Genomic DNA, 21,910 nt, shown 5'->3' with positions numbered 1-21,910 from the left:
CAACATTGTGATTTCATAGACATCGTCGGTGGTTACATATCGCCATCCTCATACACGGATGAGCGATCGTCATGGAAGGAGTTATCGAGTATCACGGCTTTCTCGGCAAACGAGGTGAGTTTATAGTTAAAGAACTTGCTGTTGTCGGTGATGGAAACTATATGATTCTTCACTTTCGATCACCGTACCCAAAGTCTGAGTTGACATCTAAATACAAACGGATGGCCGGATGGTTGGAGAGGAATTTTCACAAAATCGATTGGAATTACGGCGAAGTCGTTTACAACGACGATATCATGAAGGCGTTATGTTCGCAGTTTGCCACAATACACACCAAAGGGCTGGAGAAAGTGGAATTTTTGCGACGGTTTCATAACGATGTTCGTCAGATACCGGACGGCGCACCGAAACCGAATTCAAATTATATCGTAAATTGTCCGTACCACACGCACAAGGAGAGTGGAAAATGTGCGTTACAAACCGGTTGTTTCTACATGGAGTGGTTGAAGATGTGTAAAAAACCGTTGGATCTGGTGAGAGAAGCCGATCGATTGCGATCGTTTGCGAACACAAACGCGGAAAACAAAGAGGAATTGGCAAAAAACGGTTATTACTATTCCTTCAACGAATTGTGTGTAAAATGTTGTTGGTGTAACGAAAGGATGGATGTGCATCACCACTCAACTCGTTGTCAAAACTGCATCAAGGAAAACGTACCGCTTTCGTTTGAACATGTTGTTCCACGTCGAGTACCGCTGTAGAGCTCATTCTGCTGCAAGATGTTGATGAATCAACATCTTTGGTTAGAGATCTCAATTATAGTTATTGCCTTCCATCTTGGTTTTATGCCTGGAATATTATTTATGCTTGCACTGAATCACTTGCAAACATTTACAAAAAAAATAAAAAATAAAAAAAAATAAAAAAAATATAAAAAAAGATTCGAGTGTTTTACAGTAGGCCTATTGGGGAGAGATTTCACTCATGTAAAAAAAAAAAAAAATCTCAACGCGCCACGGTTGCTACCTCGTGGGTGGTGTGGAAACGTAACCGTTTTTTTTAAATTTAAAATAACAAGCGGGAAATAACAGGAAGTACAGTCCATAACAGTCGCACTGATAAGGTATATATATTTGTCGCTCTGCTCACTACATCATTCATTTCACAACACAGCTGCACATCAGACGAACATGGGTGAGAGAACATCGACATCATTCGAAGTTGCTAAAGCAAGAGTGGTTTCCAGTATTAGAAACTTGGTGCGCAGTATCTCAAGTGTGAAGGGTGCAGATGTACTGTTTTTAGAATCGCTTAGTGAGGTATTAAGAAATGTGAAATGTGCAGTAGAACGAGGTGTTATACGAGATGAAGATTTGACCAGTACACTGCGATGTAAAATATGTCTGATTGCACGTGTAGGAGCAACGATACTACCGTGCGGTCACACATTCTGCATAGATTGTGTACGCTATTTAATACAACACAACCTTCCATGTGGGATGTGTAGACAAGCGGTGACTGGCTATATAAAAATCTATTTCAATTAGTCACCTCTCCGTCTTTCCCAAACTGTCCTTTTCAGGACAACAACAACAACACATTACACAAACAACACAAAATTACACGCGTAGACAAAACAAAAAACACTTTAAACCCCCATACAATAAATTGTAACTAATTATTGTTTTTTAATTTAGAAAAAACTATATTTATTTACATTTATTGAATGTAGTGGTTCCAAGGCCCGTGACACGATATGATATTGGATTTATCCACTATCAATTGTGTTACAAATGGTGAGGAGAGTGTTTTATAGTAAACCTATTGCATTTTTTCTCCATAAAAGTCCTTCCGATGTGTAATTCCATCCGCAGTTTAGCGATGGACGTTGACATAGCCGCATCGGTGTGGACGATTAGATTTTTTCCGAATCGCCGCGTAAGAACGTTGCGTCATCTTATGAAACTTACAATTGCTGCGTTTCCTCATGCAACAAGAATTACCGCAGACATACACCGTTTCAATACGATTAGAGTGGTTTTCAATTACGACGCCACTTACGCTGAACTTCACGACGGTTTACAAGAATATTTAGACAGTTTAAAAATAGATACTGTAGACGGCTTGTGTAGACATTATATTAATTATAGTGACGACTCGATATAGTAGCGATGAAAACGTTTAGCGATTCGGTAAACGAATTGAGGTTTATTGCATCGTATATTTGCAAATATTGTTTTATGATGCTTACCACCTACTACGATGTTAATGATGAAATACATGCTTTCGATTGTAAGAAATTCGACTATTGCGGTCGTGGTCTACCAGAATACTTATGTTCGTGCGAACTGATTATTGAAAACGTGAAAAAAATGCACGCTATGGTACGTGCAAATAAATACGAAGTGTTATGGGAAAGTCCGTTCGCCTGTACAGTTATCGATAGTAACGAACTCTATCGGTTGTTTTTCAAAATTGTCGTGGAAATAGGGGGTAAGAAGGTAAATCACAATTGCAATTGCCATTCGAGTTTGAGCACTGCGAATGTTAAGATGGACGCCGTAGCATTTATTAACGTTTTCAACGATGAATATTGTTTTCTAAAGAAGATGCCGTTCAGGAGGTTGACCGATCTTGATATCGGTGTGAGCTACGTACTGTTGGAAATGAGAAAAATATTTACTCAATACGGCGAACTCCGTATTTGCGTAATATTGTACGACAGCGAATCGGATGAACCGGAAAGCTTTCAAACCTTATTACCAAAGACGTATACAAACAGATTTACCGACGATGAATTGAACGTTGTAAAAAATCATTCGATGAAATTAACTTATTATGGAAAGAAAAAACTCGCCAACGGTGACGTTGACGAGTTCAACGAGGATATAAAAATAAGTTTGTAAAATTTTGCACGAGTGTTTGTAGGCCTATTGGGGAGAGATATCACTCGCATAAAAAAAATCTCAACGCGCTGCAGTTGCTACCTCTTGGGTGGTGTGGAAACGCAACTCGAACAAATTTATTTTTTTTGTGGTGGTGGTAAAGGTTTTTAAGAGACTTATAAAATTTCTCTCATCCTCTCACAACGCGAATGTACCTTTACTCGAGAGGCTTTAAATCAATTAAATTCTTAAATGTACATAATTATAATTTTGTGTAACAGTCTTTTTTGCTTTATTCTTTTTTTTCTTTATAGGTCTTCGGTATTGATTATTATTATTGTTTGTTAAAGTTTGTAAATACTGAAAAATCTCACCAATATTTGGATCGATATTTTCTTTATTATCGCACTCTATGTCGTACAATATAAATTGCTCGTCGGTAACAAGATCCATTGTGAATAGCGTTCAGTGAACGTGATAAAAGTAATTTTTATATGATACGACTGAACGCAAGTTATAGATAAGAAATTAAAATAAATACGATTCGTGGAATTATTTATCGTGTCGATAAGAACAAAAAAAAATAATTGGCTTGTGGTATGGAAAGAAAAAAATTATTATCGCGTTGATAAGGAAAAAAAAAATTGGCTCAACCGGATGTGGGTAGTAGATAAGAAATTAAAAATAGATACAATTCGTGGAATTATTTATCGTGACGATAAGAATAAAAAATTATTTATCGCTTCGATAAGAAAAAATAATTGGCTCGACCGGATGTGGTTAGTAGATAAGAAATTAAAATAAATGCAATTCGTGGAATTATTTATCGCTTTGATAAAAAAATTAAAATTAATATTATTCGTCGATTCTTGGAATACCGAATGCGGATGTTGATAAGCAGATTTGTGGGTATAAAAAGCCATTCGTAACCGTCCTAGTCTCATTCTAGAGCTAACGTTTGAAGAAATAACAACATTATAATGACTGACGGAAGAAACAATTTTATTCACAATTTGAATAAGCGTCTTGTTGCAACCAACCTAGAGACGAAGAGCGTTGGTGATCTTACGATTGGGAAACCGTACGAGGTTGTATGGTTAAGAAAGATTGCAACGCGGTATGGCAAAAGTATCGTGTGTCGTTTACGCGATGGTGAGGAAACCATGTTCAATGTATATTTGCCGAGAAGGTTTGCGGAAACGTTAAAAGAGGACGAATTTGAGACAATAACTGAAATGAAGCTGAAACTCGTCTTCAAAGGACGCATCGGAAAAGCCTTCGATGTGGTATTCGAGTAATACCAGGTAGCTATTCAAACTGTCCTTTTCAGGACAACAACACATTAAACAAACAACACAAAATTACACATACATACACAAAACAAAAAACACTTTAAACCCCCATCAATAAATTTGTAACTAATTATTGTTTTTTTAAACAAAAAAAAAACGATATTTTTTTACATTTATTGAATGTAGTGGTTCCAAGGCCCGCGACATGATGTGGTAATAGATTTATCTACTATCGGATTATGTTGCAAATGGTGAGGAGAGTGTTTAAAATTTCTCACGAGGGGCGTCTTAGTCGTCTGCTAACGACAATAAATTTATTCCTACTTCTGCATTTGGTGTGAACGGTTGAACATCGGGAAAATGAATATTTTATTGTGTGTACAGATTTTGTGTTACATTATAACTACTGTAGAGTGTCACCATTCGTTATTCTACGAAACGTATATGCAAACGTTAGCTTTTCGGTGTAAAGTACCGCAACAAAGATCCGTACCGGTAATGAGTCTTTCGAAAGATTTAAATTCTCAAAGATTTATTTTCAGACCGGTTTATGTTGTTCTACATCGTTGTGATATAGGTTCGGGTTGTTGTCAGAGTCCTGAATTCGTATGCCAACCAGATGTTGATGGTATCGAAAAGGTGATAGTCGAAATTAACATAACAGAACAGTTTATTAATAACACTTTGAAAATGTATCATAGAAAAATTGTAGCTTCAAATCATACAAAATGCACTTGCCAGGATATCACCATACCTATCAGATGAATTTTTTTCGAATTGTGGAGGGGAGGTTGTGACATTCTGATTCGTTGATAGCAGGGTGTGGTAGTTGTGGTGGTGGGGAGGAGCTTATAAATACAGTGTAACTGAGTGAAGCAGTTTATTCGTTGAGAAACGTTCGAGTTATAAACATGATTCAGTTTAGTGAAGAAGATGTACGCGTGCGCGTCGGTGACCAACAACTGACGACTATGTGTTTTAAATTAAAACACAGTTACGTATATATTGTCGATTTATCTGAACATCATTTTGATAAAAACGGTGATAACTTGACCATAAGAGTGGTTTTCAATGATGATGATTTCGGATATGGACGAAAATATTATTGCGAATTTGAATGCGGTGAACAAGCTATCGCACTTATTCACAGCAAAGAAGTACTGTTTTCTGGATTCTACGGTGACGACGGTAATGTAAAGGCGTTCAAATTAAATCGTTCGTCGAATATGAATTTGAATGCGTCCGTGTTAAAAAATCTCAATACGTCGCATCGAAAAAATAACGTACTCGCTGTAAACGTGTATGCCGCAAACGAAAGAAGAAGAGTAACAGCTAATGTAGCGACGGACGGAGGACTTTTCTTCAGAGGTCGTGATGAGGTAGATTGTTTCGCCGATGGTTGTGATGATGATGATACCCAACCGCTGTTGGTGGCGTACGACACAAATGAAAATTCAGAATTCGATTACGTTAAAACCAATCGATATATGAAAGGACGTCACATCGCTTCTCTTTATTTTATTTTATACAAGAATACGAAACGCAAAGAAGAGGATAAAGAAAACCGTCAACGAATATTTTAATTTCTACGATGTTTAAATAAGTCCTTTTAAGGACTACAACACATTACACAATCAACACAAAATTACACACATACACAAAACAAAAAACACTTTAAACCCCCATACAATAAATCGTAACTAACTATTGTTTTTTTTAAAAAAAACGATATTTATTTACGTTTACTGTATGCAATGGTTCCAAGGCCCGTGACATGATATGATATTGGATTTATCCACTATCAATTGTGTTACAAATGGTGAGGAGAGTGTTTTACACATTTTTTAAGTATTTTCAAAATAGTAGAAAGTGGTGCGATAGACATATGCTTGCAATATTACGTTTATGTATGCGAAACATTATTTCTTTACTTCTTTACAAGAGCGTGATGTTATGAACAACAAATGCAAGTAATGAATAATGATAAACTTACACAAGAAGGTAGGTTTCGCATACATAAATTAGAGAGTTATCTTGGGATTTTTTTTGTTTTCACATAGATGTGCTTTCTTGTATAAGTTTATCATTACTCATTATTTGCATTTGTTGTTCATAACATCCCGGTCTTGTAAAGAAGTATCATGAAGACGTTTCTTAAGATATATATAGTCGAGTGTTTTTTAGGCCTACTGGGGAGAGATATCACTCTAAAAAAAAATCTCAACGCACCGCGGTTGCTACCTCTGGGGTGGTGTGGAAATGCAACAACACTCTAAACCCCCATACAGTAATGTAAAGGTGAGGAGAGTGTTCCAACACATAAATTCATTTCATAACTTTTTTTTTTTTTTTACAGATCCAGACGCAACCGGATTTAACCGGTTACAACAACTCAAGTCACTTTTGTATTAGTGACCCGATAATAATAATAAAAAAAAAAAAATTTCTTTATCGCTTCCGCTCTTATTAGAGACGACGTTCGAGTTCGCACGTACGCACTAACGGCTAGTGCGCATGCGCCGATTCGAATTCCAACGCTGCGATTGGTCAATCGGACAACTTCAGACCACGTCGGTCCCACAATTCTTCAGTCGAGCGCCGCATCTCGCACGGTAAACACGTCTGCGTCGCTCCGCTGACGCACGCACGCAAACACACGCGCAGCAGACACCGCCGCCACCGCCTCCCGGTGCACGATCCACGACGAGAACCTCTCTCCGTCGCGGTAACGCCTCCCGACGCCATCGCCTGGACGACCAGGATCATCCTCGAGGTACGTCTATATTCACTTGTGTGTATATGTATGTGTGTGCGCGTGTGTGTGTGTGTGTGTGTGTTTGTGTGTTGCAGCAGACATCGCCGCCACCGCCTCCCGGTGCACGATCCACGACGAGAACCTCTCTCCGTCGCGGTAACGCCTCCCGACGCCATCGCCTGGACGACCAGGATCATCCTCGAGGTACGTCTATATTCACTTGTGTGTATATGTATGTGTGTGCGCGTGTGTGTGTGCGTGTGTGTTTGTGTGTGTGTGTCGTAGCAGACATTACCGCCACCGCCTCCCGGTGCACGATCTACGACGAGAACCTGTAACGCCTCCCGACGCCATCGCCTGGACGACCAGGATCATCCTCGAGGTACGTCTATATTCACTTGTGTGTATATGTATGTGTGCATGTGTGATTGTGTGTGTGTGTGTGTACAGACTGATGTTACGTTAAAATTCACAGCTTACGTAGAACATTTTTCACTCATTACATCAGGGAGTCACCGCAGCCGATTGGTTTAAGGCGTCAGTCGGTCGCGTCCCGTCATGACCGGGTTCGAATCCTCTAGCCGACAGATTTTTTTTCACTTTAAATATTATTCATTTATTTAATTCAAATCGACCGCCAAACAACAGTGATACCAACCTTTGAAATATTTCTTCAATATATAAACATGTCAACAAAAAATAAATCAAGTTGGTAACACTGACTCACATCGACATAAAATAAATCAAGTTGGCAACACTGACGGGGTACCGGCGCCAATGACGTCACAATCCAAGATGGCTGACCACCGCCATCTTGGAATCCAAGATGGCGGACAGCCGCCATCTTGGAATGACGTCACTGTTTGGCGCCGTACCACCATTTCCGTACTACTAACGCCAACTCAGTAGTAGGCCGGACGGAGGAACTATGCCGTCTGGCCGAGGATCTACTGATAGACGTGATACTGTTGTCTGAGACGTGCTTGAACCCAAACAAGCAACTGACCCTTCGGAACTATTTTACATATAGGACGGATAGGCCAGTTCGACCCGGATCTCGCACCTCTGGTGGAACTGCGGTTTTAGTCCACAGACGCCACATGCATACGCGCGTTGTTCTTCATACAAACGTGATGGAGCAAACGTGTGTGCATGTGGAGCATCTGGGCACGGTGTATCGGCTGGTTTCGGCTTATAGCAAGCCGAACGACGCGGTAACCGGCGCAGATCTGGATGCCGTGCTGGAAAATTGGGATGGGCCCGTGATACTCATGGGCGACCTCAATGCCAAACACGTGTCATGGAACAGCATTCTGACAAATCCGAATGGCAGATTGCTGTAAGAAAGGGCGAGAGCCCGCCGCTTGGTCGTTGTAGGCCCTGAGGTGCCCACGTTCGTGCATCGCTCAGGCAGATCTAGGCCTGACGTGCTGGATATCGCAGTCATGAAGGGGAGTACCCTCCCATTCATGATTGAAACGATAGAAGACCTCAGCTCGGACCATTCCCCTGTCCTGTTGGAACTAGGTCAGGCAGGGGGTGGCCGAGATCCCCCGCCTATACCCCGAAGGTCAGTCAACTGGAAAAGGTTCTACGAGACCCTCCAGCGGGAGTACAGGCCGGTAAATCCTGAGCTCCTGAACACCCCGGAGGAAATCGACGACACTGTCGGGCGCGTCACGTCGTCAATGACCGAGGCCCTGGCAGGTAGCTCATCGGCCAAAACTCGAGCAGTTGTTCGAAACGACCTCCCTCCTCATATCTCCGAAGCCATAACGGAGAAACGACGACTGAGGAGGAGATATCGAATCACCCTGTCCCCCGCTGATAAGCGGGCCTTTTATAATCAAACGGACAGGGTAAAACAACTGCTGACAAGCCATCGAGAGGATTCGTGGAACGAATACCTCGCCTCGGTCTCTGACGACATCTCCTCGGTGTTCAGGTTGAACAGGAGACTGCGAGAAGGGAAGAAGCCTCGCCATCCGGTTGTGGGGCAGCGAGGTTTTCTTGCATACTCGGAGGCGGAGAGGGCCGAGGTATTCGCCGATACCTTGGAGGAGCAGTTCACTCCAAACCCCCCTCCCTCCCCGAACGACGAGCACACAACCGAGGTGGAATCCTTTCTTGTAGATTATTTCTCACAGGTGGAGGACGCCCCTCTAGAGATTGACCAAGTCACTGAAGCGGAAGTTTCCGCAGCCATTAAGGCCACAAGCCCCGACAAGGCCCCGGGTGTCGACGGGATCAGCGCCCGTGCATTCCGGAACATACCGGCCTCCGTGATTACAGCAATTTCGGTGATATTCACGTCCATTTTGTACGTTGGATATTTCCCGAATTGTTGGAAAACGGCCAAAGTCGTATGTTTACCCAAACCGGGGAAAAGTTTACTTTTCCCACGGAATTATAGGCCAATCTCCCTGTTACCGGTATTGTCTAAGTTGTTCGAGAGGATTTTTCTCGAAAAACTGAGGCGATACATGGAGGGAGAAGTGCGGCCCGAGCAATTTGGGTTCAGGGAGGGTCACTCAACCACCCTCCAACTGGTAAAAATAATAGACGACCTTGTCGGAGGCCTGAACAGGAAACGGGTGACTGCAGCCGTTTTTCTGGATGTGGCCAAGGCCTTTGACAAAGTTTGGCATAGCGGGCTGCTTTATAAGCTAGCGCGATCGGCGATCCCCTACCGCTATGTCAGACTGATGCGGTCATATCTGCTAGACCGACATTTTGTCGTGCGCGTAGGGGAAACGATTTCCTCCACCAGAGAAATAGCCGCTGGGGTTCCCCAAGGAGCAGTACTTTCCCCGTTCTTGTACACTTTGTACGTGAACGATATGCCGCTGTCGGAAGGGGTCAAAACGGCCCTTTACGCAGACGACACGGCATATTTCTACGAATCCGCAAATGTGGATTACGCGGTCCGGAGGCTCCAAAGGCAGCTGGACTTAGTGGAACCGTGGCTCGACATGTGGAGAATCAGGGTCAACGGTGAAAAATCGGTGGCCGTGATGTTCACATGCAAGACACGAAAACCGACCAGAGAGCTGGAAATCTCAGGGGAGAAAATCCCTTTTGAGAAAACAGTTAAGTACCTGGGGGTGGTGTTGGACAGGCGGCTTACCTTCGGCGAACATGTAAATTATGCGACCCGGAGGGCTAAGGCCGCCAGAGCCTCGCTATACCCAGTGCTGAACAGTGCCAGCCCGTACCCACTGGCAACTAAGCTCCTCATTTTTCGGCTGTACGTACTGCCGATTCTAACATATGCTTACCCGGCATGGGGGGCAGTGTTGAGCTCCTCGCTTCAAAAGAAGATCGAGGCCGTCCAAAACATCGCGTTGCGGACGATCTTTGGAGCTCCGTGGTTCGTCAGGAACGCCACTCTCCGATCTGATGCGAGATTTCAATCCGTGTCCGAGGTGGGGGTGGCGCAGGCGCGCAGACTGTTCGGGAGAGCGGCTGTGTCCGAACACAGTCATCTTCGGGACATCTGCCGAGAGGACCCAACTCCGACAGTTGTAAGGAAGCGGCCTCACGCCGTACTGGACGAACCACCCTGATGGTGCGGTGCGGTAGCCGAAAATCGACAAACCAGGCTTAGGGGCCTCCATATCGCATGAGCCATAAACGGAATAGTGCGTCAGACGCGTTTCCGGGGTCGCGAGTGAAAAGTTTTCGCGAGTTATATAGTTTGAAGACGTCAAACACGGTAAGTCGCGCATAAAACAAAAACGCGGTCTAAATTAAAAAAAAAAAAAAAACTTACAGTAAGACAAAATATCCCAGCAATTGCGACTCCGGAAAAAGGGGACGCATTGCTCCCTCCTTATAGCTAGTGCCCCGTTGTGGCGTATTCCTGCTAGCCTATTAAAGAGTTAGCACCGAAAGGACTTCAGTGGACGGTCTGAAGGGGAATTACGTCGGGAGGACAGGCTTTATAAGCCTAGCCTTCCGCGGTCGGCCCATGAAATGGGTTCGATAACGCTGGTTTAACAACAATTGGAATGCAATTAAATCCGTCTTAAATTCACTAAAATAATAATAGACAAAACTTGAAAAATTAGATCCGAGATTAAAAAATAACCCTTTTAAAAACAAGCCCGATTAGAATGATCCAGCAGCAAGGGACTCTGTCCAGGTTCTGCGATAAAGTAGGGAGTAATAGACTCCTGCCAACTTTGCATTCCATTCCATTCCATTAAACATAATTGACTGAGTGAAATAAGATCCTGCTTTAAATATAGCTTTTGCCAGTACTGTTAATGAATTTGTAATGCAATTATACTTTTATGATTTTGAAATTGTTATATATCTGCTATTAGGTGGAATGACATAACAATTTTTCATAACACCTTCTATTTCAAAATGGTGATTGCTTTCTTACTTCGGTGGAGATTAAATGAGAGGTGGAGTGGACAGAAATTTTCTGTCAGTCACCAGTGCAGAGCCTACTGCACATAAACCTCATTAGTATAATAATAATAATAATAATAGTTATACACGTATGTCAGGGATATTGAAATTGCAAATAATGTTAGTTTAATAATATTAACAGAGCTGTTTTAAATGTTAAGTACTTTTAAAGGAATTTTTACATTGGTGGTGTAAAAATTTTTAGTAACCTGATTCTAAAGTCCTAATATTATAATAAGTTTTACTAACCGCAAACAGAACAGTTTTTAACTGTAGAATTTAAGTAATGCTTATGTATTCAATGGTCACTCAAAATGTTTAGATCTTCAATACTTTTTTTTATATCTAACTTTAAACTTTCTTTTATGTAAACATTACATAAAAAATAGATAAAGCCCAACAGGCTCATTTAGTCTAACATATATAGACTTTTAAGCAAATTACATGAATATAAGAATAAACATTTTACAACTTTTATGGAACTTCTGAGAACGTTGGAGACCTCATTTTACATGTTTGAATTTTGCTGATTGTATACAGTTGAACATCGATTAAAGTGTGATTTACTGTTTTTTTAACATAACCTTCTACATTGTAATATCAAAATATCTTGCTAAAGCACTCTGCTTAAGCAAAATATTTGCTTTGAGCAGTTTGTGATTATAAAGTAGTATGTATTCAGTTCTAATTTGATCTACGTATGTTATTAAAAGCAATTAACGCCTTTTTTAATTGAAAAATAACATAAATCTTCTTTTTTTAATTAACAAATAAACAATTTTTTGTTAATCTATCACTGTTAAGTTTAATAGTTTCATAAACCTTAACCTTAAAGATTTTTATTATTAGCAGACTAGTTTTTATACCTCCCGATTTTTTATGTGAAAAGTTCCTGATTTCCTTATGTCTTGTTGAAAGACCGAACTTTCTTTAAAAAAAGTAACAAAAATCAATAAAATGTTATAACTGTTCTTAAATAAGTATCAACATTTTTTACACCCATTTTTCTGGGCTCAGACAGGAGTGTAGAATGTTGTAAGGCTAGTGACCTACGCTGAGGTTATTAGCCCTAGCTAGGATTTTTGGAGAGCACAGAAAATGAGCTCCACACTAGAAAAATACAAAAACAAATAACTTTATAACAGCTTAAAGATTAAATAAACTGACAAAATTACTCACTCCAAAAGTGGTCCTGCCTTGTCGTTTGAAAGTAATAAGAGTAGTTCATACACTTGATTTGAATTACGATACTCATCTATTATTGATTTTAGTTTTTCAAAATCAAATTTTACATCATCATATTGCTTGAACTTCCTGCAATTAAAGAAACTGTTATGTAATTAAAAGCCAAGAATCAGGAGTATGGTTACTGACTGATGATATTATTACAGGGAAAATAGTAAGATACAGTAGAAAATCACCTTACTGCTTGAATGGAAGAAACAGTAGATTAGAGGATACAAATTAATGTTGAGAAAGTATAAAGACTGGCAGTAACAATAAAAGATCAAAACAGAAGAAGGAATTTTCAAGAGGCATGGGAAATTATAGAAAAGTTTAGGTATTTAGGATGTAAAATATCAGAGAATAGGAAGATTAAATGGAAAATTAGTAGCAGGGTACAAATGGCAGCAGTTTTTTATTATGAAAATGATACTAATTTAAAAAGGGATATTACAGTTAATTTGTTTTTAAAAAAAATATTACTTTAAACATAAATGTGCTAACATTTATTTAAGTCAATAACATTTTTTTACAGCAGTATATATATATATATATATATATATATAAATAAAAATTACCTCCAGTAAAATTCTTTTTTTATTCGTTCACCAGAATCTATATAAACAAATCCATCAGAAAAATACTCGGTCTTAATCTGAAAAAAAAAAACAATAACAAATGTTAAAAAACAGCAGAATCAATGATGTAAGGAAAAATTAAATGTATATACAAAGTGATTCATGAAGAAAGTAACAGACTTTCAGGACTCTACTGGTTTCAATTAACCACATCTTAGGAATTCAATCAATTAAAATCTCAGGAATGATTGACCTGAGATTGAACAAGACTACACTTCATTTACATTCATATATATCTTCTTCTGAATTAATACCTTATAGCGATTCCATAGGCTAAACAGAAAAGAAGGAATCTACTGAAGAACAAAAAGAAAAAGTTCATATAAACATAGGTTTGAAGTTCTTCATTAGTGAATCAGCTAGTGAAAGATTTCACCCTGATTTTTTGTATCTTTGGTAGAATTAAGTCAGACTATTCTTAAGACCCAAATTAAGGGGTAAGTGTAGCGGTTATATAAAATATTTGACCTAAAAAAAAATAGATCCCAGAATTGTACTTATAGTAGTAGTAGTTTATGAAAAAATCTGTTGTTTTTTCATAAAGACAAAAGATTCTTTCAAAGACAAAAGATTGGACCAAAACACACTATTTTATGATCGGCATAAAATAATTTTGTTAAATGGGTAATTAAACAAAAGTTTTAAACATCAGTTACAGAAAATTTGATTCTGAGTAAAAGAGTATGAATAAAGTTGGCATAAAATTAAATACAAATGTAAGAATTTCAAAGATTAAAAAAAAAACAAAAAAACATCAAAATGGGGCAGGACAGTATTAATGAGGTATTAAATGAAATAAAATTTTCAATATTACAAAACAAAAGAACTAAATATTTTAGAAATATAACAAATATAAACACAAATCAGTAAAACCAACTTGTAAAGAATTATAAATAAATTTCTTAAAATGTCCTCCACCACAGTGGATAAAGCACTCTGGCCTATTGAACAATGTTTTTGGTCGCTTTCTGTATTTCAGCAGAATCGTTTTGTATTATATGTACAGCAATGAAAATTTTTATAACTAACTCTTCTCTTGTATTACACTTTTGTTCAAATAGTAATGATTTTTCATCAAGCGGTCCCCACAAGTTGGAGTCCAGAAGCGTAAAGTCAGGCAATCTTGGAAGTCAACTGATAGGCCATGTCAAATCCACTTGTTTCAAAAGCGCATTTAAATATTACCTTACTGCAAGAGGAATGTGTGGAGTTGTCCCATAGAGCTAGAAAATCATCTGCCTTCTTGTTAGAGGACCAACTTCCGATATATCTGGTAAATTGTTCTCCAAAAAGTTCAAGTATGAAGAACCCAGAACATTCTTTGAAAATAAATGGTTCCAATATTTTGTTGCCTATAATACCATACCAAACGTTTACGTAAAACTTGTGTTGGTATGGTGCCAGTTCTGATGGTGTGTGGGTTTTCTTGACTCCATATGTGACTTTTTTTTAATTAAAAATCCTACTTCGAGTAAATGTGGCTTCATCGGTAAACAAAATAGAATCTACATTATTAATTGTCCAAAATCCAGTGAAAAAATGAAATATACAGGAAAATTTGTAGAAAGTAAATTTTGTACCTTTTGTACATTAAAAAGATGAAGTTTATCTTTTGAAGTATTCGCCATATTTTACTTCATGTTAAACCATCCCAATAAGGAATTTTTCTGGTACTGATAGCGGGGTTATGTTCAATATACTGAATTATGTTTTCTTCTTCCCCAACAGGATGTTCTTGCTGTTCACCAGATATGAAGATGACAATGATTCAATGGTACGTTAGAACTGAAAAACTGAAGCAAGGTTATGAGGCCTGGAATCTTCCTATTTGGAAATCTTTGATGATAATCTCATGTGTTTCATTGCAGAACCCACAAATAAAAATGATGTCTGTGTATTCTTCATTGGAAAATTGATAAGGTTCTGTTAGATAATTACTTACATCCACCATTCCATTTACTTATTGAATGTTTATTGCAGTTCAAACGTAGTAAAAAAATTTAATTGTTGGAATTAGCTGTTAGTAATTGTAAACTTATGAAATAGATTATTTAAAACATATTTATACACATTAATTTTTAATTAGTTTTATCGATTTAATAACTGTTTTTCTCATGTGTTATTTTATTTGATTATTCTTTTTAAATTTTGATTGTTTATTTTTCTAAAATATTTAATTATTTTGTTTTGAAATATCGAAAATTTTGTTTTTTTATTTCCTAGTTAAATCAACCTTATTTTGATGTTTTTTTTTATATACTTTGAAATTCTTACGTTTATATTTAGTTTCTGTAAATTTTATTCATTTTACTAAGACTCAAATTCTCTACAAGTTTTGTTTAAACTTTTTACGTGTTTATTACCCATTTAACAAGTTATTTTATGCCAAATAATGTGTTTTTGACCCGATCTTTTGTCTTTTACTACAGATGTTTTGAAAACTAATACACAGTTCTGCAATCTATTTTGAAATTTTCAGATCAGATTTGATATAAAATCACTAAATTTACCCCTTAATTAGGGTCACAAGAATTACATTCTGGCTTAATTTTACCAAAGGCACAGAAGTCAGCTGCAAATCTTTTGCCAGTTGACACTTGCAAATGGAAGCATTTTGTGAATCACCTGTTTAGATAATGAAAACTATTACACCGTATTATAAATTATTTACCTACAAATGCTACAGGATGCAATTGTCAAAATTACAATATATATTATAATTTTATATATAGTGTTTTATAAGCTATTTCCAGATTATGAAACGGTTTAATAAAATACAATAAATAAAGCGATGCGATTCAGTAAATGATATGAACTCACAAAGTTAATTTATTTTTAGCTGATGTCAAAGTTCAGAACTATGGACAACATAATTTGGTTTAACATTACAACGATCGCTTCTCGGCCTCTAGCGCAGTACTGTAAACTTGCAATTTGCATTACCAGTAGCGATTTTCTGCAAGGACAGTGTTCTATGTATACGTCATCGGGCTATACAATGATTGGTGGCAGTTGGTCAACTATGTTGTTGCGAAGTGTTTCACGGAACAGCGGTGTAGTGTGTTGCAGGAGGCCCATCGTCGACTACATAAGGACATCTTCTTTGTGTGTGTCGGTATCCCTAATTCGTAGTTCATGAGGCCACTAAACTTTCGGGATCCTCTGACAGGTTCAGGAAGCAATTTCGCTCCGATCTTGCTGTTGGTCTGACTTAGGAGCTTTTAGCTTTTACATTTTGAGCAGGGTTACGTGAGAACAGGTGACCTTTCTCGGAAAAGAAAGTGTTAAATGCCCACCTTGACTTGAGTTAGGTGTTAGTTTCTTTCAGGCTGTGGATGTAGTGCCTGGCGTTCCAGTCGGTGTTATTTGCTTAAGCTGTGATGGAGCAATCTGGGGGAGATTGCTTGGAGGACTTGGTTGGTTTTGCCAAGGACATGGTGGCAGTTGGCCCCTTTCAGCCGAGAAGGTCAATCGGTAGATCTCAGCAGAAGCCCCAGTTCTCCGCAAAGGAGATCTCGGAGGTTTCCACAGGGAAGGTGCTGTGCCCTTGTGAACCGGATTGCACAAAAAATCCGGCCGAAATCTCTGTCATGAATTGTGCGGGGAAGGCTGAGACTGGAACAGCACAAGGAGTGCGCAGCAAAGTGGGGCAAGCCAAGCCCCAAGGGCGGCTCCCCATGAAGTCAAGGGAAGTGGAAGATGGCGGTGCAGTGATTGACCCTAGGTGGGAGTATTGGGGGTAAGCCTACTGAGAAGCAGGTGAACTTCAGGTCCAAAGGTTTTGGGCGGATCAAGGAAATGCAGTTGTAGCGGACCAAAATCTCCACAAAAAAGGAGTCGAGAGTGTCCTTGAAGATTTGGCAGCTTGTCGACTCCTATTAGAGTCAATGTGCATTGTTGGTCACGGGTCTAGCATTAAAATGTGAGGGACTTTAAAGTGCCAATTTTGCCTTGGACTCAGTCATTTCACGACTGTCCAGCAAGGTAGACCAGATTGTGGAGGGAGTCAAGGGCTTCAACCCGGTGACGGGTGAAGCTCTGGGTAAACTCCACAAGCCCGTAAAACAGGTGAAGGAGAAGGTTAAAAAGCCTGTATCCTTCGCTGCAGTGGCTGCTGCGCCTGTGCCTAAGTGGATTAGTCCACCGGTGCCAGTTCAGGCACCGACGGCTAAAATTATGTAGGCTACCATTAAGGTGGTTCTGCTGAAACCTGGTCCGGGGGCTTCGTCGTTAGTGACGGAGGTAACCCTGAAGGTCCTGGACCCGCAGAGGGAAAAGATCCAAGTCTCCTGTGCCACTAAAACAAGAGACAAGTATTATCTTGGAAGTCGTAAGTGAGCGGCAGGCGAAGGAGCTGCTGGAGGCCGACGTTCTGAGAAGGAACGAGCTGAAGGCTCAGTTGCTGGCCAAGCGGAGGTCGCAGTTATTGGTATACAATATGCCAAGGGTGACAAGGGTAGAGGAGCCCAAAATCCTCAGGGCTGTGCACGGACAAAATCCTACATCGGATATGTCCGTCGAGGATTTCCTTCGGGGAACAAAGGTGGTCAGGCAGCAGGGAGGAAGGAAGCCCCAGCGTCAATGAGTGTTGGAGACCTCGCCAAAGATCTGGCAGGTCTTGGTGGCTGGTGGACGTGTTTTTCGGGTGGACCTTTTATAGGGTCGTCGACCGTATAGAGGCATTAGTTTTATTTTCATTGAATACATAACTTTTCAACAGTCTCTTTAATTATTGAACGATCCTTGTATTTATAGCTTGTTTTATATTTGACCGTTAGTACTTAACAGTCATACTAACAATCTGGGTGGGCTAAGAACTGTCTGCCTTCCGCACTGGAGTAGATGTCATTTCGAAAGGTTACTTAGCATAGCAGACAATAAGCAAATAAATAATTTAGAAAATACCTTGATGCAAAGGAAAATGAAAAAAATAAGGACAAAGTAAGAAAAGATTATGTGTTAGTAGTCACAAATAAAATTAACTGAAACTATTTTGTCATTTAAACATTCAGATATATAATTTACCTTAAGAGTATAATATGATTCTCTTAATTTTTGTAAAGCAGTTTCAAGCGCAAGTCTAGTAGCGATATTTCTGTCTTTATTTTCAACATAAGCGAGTTCAACATTACCAAATGCTATTCTTGTTTCCCTGTAAAATAAAGCCAATCTATCAATCACATTTTGAAACAGAATATACTTATTTAATTTGGCTAACAAAGCTAAGATTTAAAGATCAGTTGCAAATTTTTAACAGTAATAGAAGAACTTCAGCGAAGTATTTATGATAGTTTTTTTAGTCAAAAAGTCAAATTATGATAGTTTTTTTTTACAAAGTCTTTCACTCTACTTTCAACTAGTTAATCATTACTTTATGAATTTATATAAAAATAAAATGCATGGAGAAAATAACGATATACTGTACAGGAAGAATCATATGAAAAAAAATGACAAATGACAGTCGATTTAAAAATAAACAACCAATTACTTACTTTTAATTTTAATGTGATCTTTCATTTCTAATTTAATTTCAAAATTATACAACAGGAAAAAATACTGTAGTAAAATTCCACTTAAGTAATTTAAGATTTACTCTTTATATTAAAGAAACAATAACAGCTGCATATAACTGTAAACCCTACTATGATTAATTAACTAAAAAAAAATAATAAACAATATAAAAAGAATTAATAGAAATAATCAAAGGGATCTAAAAAAATAATACCAGATTTATGCGATTTAAACTTACCTCATTTTTCTCTTGAAATCGAAGTTTCTTATATATTTAAACTTTCTACAAAACCATTTAGCAGTTGTTTTTAATATAGTTAATTTATTGTCACTTTCTTTAAAATTTATAATAACCATTAGCTTCCTTCCAACAGGACCATATATATCTTTAATAAATTTTATTGAAATTGTTGATGAATCCATTTTATCTTTATTTTGTACAGAGCAACCAATATCATGTATTGACTGGTCACTGTCACTATCAGCATAAGAACTAAAAGCTTTAAAACAAAAATAACAGAAATATTCCAATTATAACTTGTTGATCTACTAAAAAAGTTTATAACTTATTTTTTTTTTTTAATAGAAAGTCTTAGAATTAGTTATACAGATTTTTTTTACCGACGGTTATTGAAATTTTCTCACTAATAACCAATCCTGTGTTGGAGTAGTTTTCTTTTACGACCGCATCTGCCTTTCCTCTGAGGTGAAAAGGAACCAGATTTTATTTTTTATTTTTTTAAATAGCATACACTATCCCTACTCTTACACCACACTCATTAACTGTTTTTACTGTGCCAGAAAGAAAAATAATTTTCAAACACTTTCTTGGAGTATGTCCATTATTACACTGTGCATTTCAAAATGAATATTAAGGTTTTAAAGTTGTGTAACATTTATTAAGTTTTACTTATATCAATAAATTATACATGAAAAGAAAGAGCAACTCACAACAGTTTTTCCTGCATGTGTTCAATATAAGCACCATTCATCACAAAGCAAACATCCAGTCAAAAAGATAGTTCATCCCATACTTTAATCAATAAGTCTGGGTTAATTGTTGCGTCAGCTGCTCAATCCTGTGTCTCAAGTCAGGTAGGTCAGCTGGAAACGGTGGCACATATATTTGATCCTTTATAAACACCCAAAGAAAAATATTGCATGAGGTCAGACTGGGCAAACATGGAGGCTACAACAAACAAGCTCTGTCACTGGTCCTCTGTGATCAATCCAGCGGTTAGGGAGAATTTCATTCCACTTATCACAGACAGTGAGTGTTATATGACAGTGATGAGGTGCACCATCTTATTGCCAAATAAAGTTCTGTGGTTTGTATTGCAGCTGAGTAAAGAACCATAGTTGCAGCATATTAAGATAGTTCATTTCTGACACACTACTTCCATGAAAAATAACAACCTGTAAGCTTGCCTTTGGGATACAGCACAAAAAATATTCAATTTTAGGGAGTCTCAATCACACTGTAATGTCCATAGGTACATTATGAGTGTTTGCTCTTCCATTAACATGAAATGTTGAATCGTCATTGAATACAATACAATATGACAAAGAAAGTCTTCATAGTTATGGTGCATCAATTCATAAGCAAATCTAGCTCATAAACCATAATAGGCCTTGTAACAGCTGTAAATGATAAGAATGCAGTTGTAATGCTAAAACTGTGTGAGGCGCTCTTTCTTTCATTTTATCTATGACTAATCAATGTACAGTATAATTAATACTGTGAAACTTGAGAAATATTAGACATAGAACAAAAAATATGATTTTATAATAAAAAATGAAATAAACTTTTACCAACCACTATTTATATGAAAATTTCTAAATGACCAAAAAACAATAACCTCACATTACACAGATAATTTGATAATACTTTTTCTAAATAGAGAATTCTTGATAGGTAAATAAATTATTTACAACACTGAAAAAAAATCAAACAGACCTCACAAAAAAGTTTTCTCATAACTGAATGTATTAAAATGTAATTTATTAATTAAACAACTTTTAAATAAAAGTTAATCATAACTTTCAAACAAAAGATACATTTAAAGTGATTCAACGGTTCATTAATGTAACCTTCATAAATTCAATTCTGTCTCGTTTAAAATTATTTCTTCGATTAACTCCTGTTACATTACCAAGGAATTGTCAGTCATCAGTTATTTCTTCTTTCTGACCACCTTCTTAAAAATTTCTTTTCTGTAATTGCACGATTGTTTAACATTACCAAGAATATAATATACAAACTTTGTCACAGAATTATATTTTTTTTAAATTTGGGATTTTATGCTTAAGTTTATTTTCAAAATCTTGTTTTGCAAAGCTTTATAAATTAACATTTTTAAAGAATCTTTATTACTGAGAAAATTTTACAGCTAGCAATTATCAGTATTAAATGATCAGAATAATAATTATATACCGAGACCAGGTCGTATCAACTGATAGGAGTTAGTGTATATTGCATCGCCTTCTAAAACATGCTTCACAATAGACCAAACATCTGGTACTTTGGATACAACCAATAACGTTTTTTTTGTTTTTCCTCCGAGTAACGTGGCAGTTAATTTTTTAACTTCAGTAATGTAGCTGAAATATAAAAACAGAACATTAAAAAAACATTAAAAAACATTAAAAAATTTGTATTAATAAGATAATATAAATTATTGTATCCTTAGTTCCACTTGCAGAATTAATGGATCTGATGATTCCACATTAAAATGCCTTTCAGCTGATTGAAGAAGTCTACAACCGCTTTAAAAACAAAACTAACACCTTTTTCAGAACTTCAAATTCAAACTCTTTAATCCAAGCAGGTGAACAGTAGCAATTTATTAAAATCTTAGAATTTTAAATAAGAATTTTAGCAGCACAGGAAATAAGATTTTTGGATGAAAACAGATTTTGAAAACTATACAGAATAGGAAAACCTGTGATTAAAATTACAAAAGATATGTCAAGAATTTATGAAATAAGGAACGCCTTCATCGTAAATAAAAAAGTAATTAACTCTGTCTTAAATTTTCAATTCCCTGAATCTCCCATAAAACAATTAAATATGCAGAAAAAATATACTTTAATCAACATCCATGAATCATCAAAATCTAAATAAAAAATTTTAATTAAAAGTCAATGTATTTTGGGATAAATTAGGAGATACAATTTCAGAAATTC

At 37.4% G+C, this 21,910-nt stretch overlaps 1 protein-coding gene across 2 annotated transcripts in view; it reads right to left on the bottom strand.

Annotated features, from left to right (window-relative positions):
* Positions 1-21,910, bottom strand: part of LOC142331166 (uncharacterized) — a 109,895-nt gene that overhangs the window by 40,993 nt on the left and 46,992 nt on the right. For both annotated transcript variants that reach the window (XM_075376875.1, XM_075376874.1), the window contains exons 7-11: positions 21,159-21,325; positions 18,963-19,224; positions 18,239-18,365; positions 13,154-13,230; positions 12,531-12,665 (exon numbers count right to left, since the gene is read on the bottom strand). In XM_075376875.1, the coding sequence (XP_075232990.1) occupies positions 12,531-12,665; positions 13,154-13,230; positions 18,239-18,365; positions 18,963-19,224; positions 21,159-21,325 (768 nt within the window). The remainder of the gene's footprint in view (positions 1-12,530; positions 12,666-13,153; positions 13,231-18,238; positions 18,366-18,962; positions 19,225-21,158; positions 21,326-21,910) is intronic.

This window comes from Lycorma delicatula, chromosome 10 (genome assembly GCF_047948215.1).
Source record: "Lycorma delicatula isolate Av1 chromosome 10, ASM4794821v1, whole genome shotgun sequence".
NCBI lineage: Eukaryota > Metazoa > Arthropoda > Insecta > Hemiptera > Fulgoridae > Lycorma > Lycorma delicatula.
The sequence above is the reverse complement of the archived record's forward strand: the minus strand, read 5'-3'. Positions and strand labels throughout refer to the sequence as shown.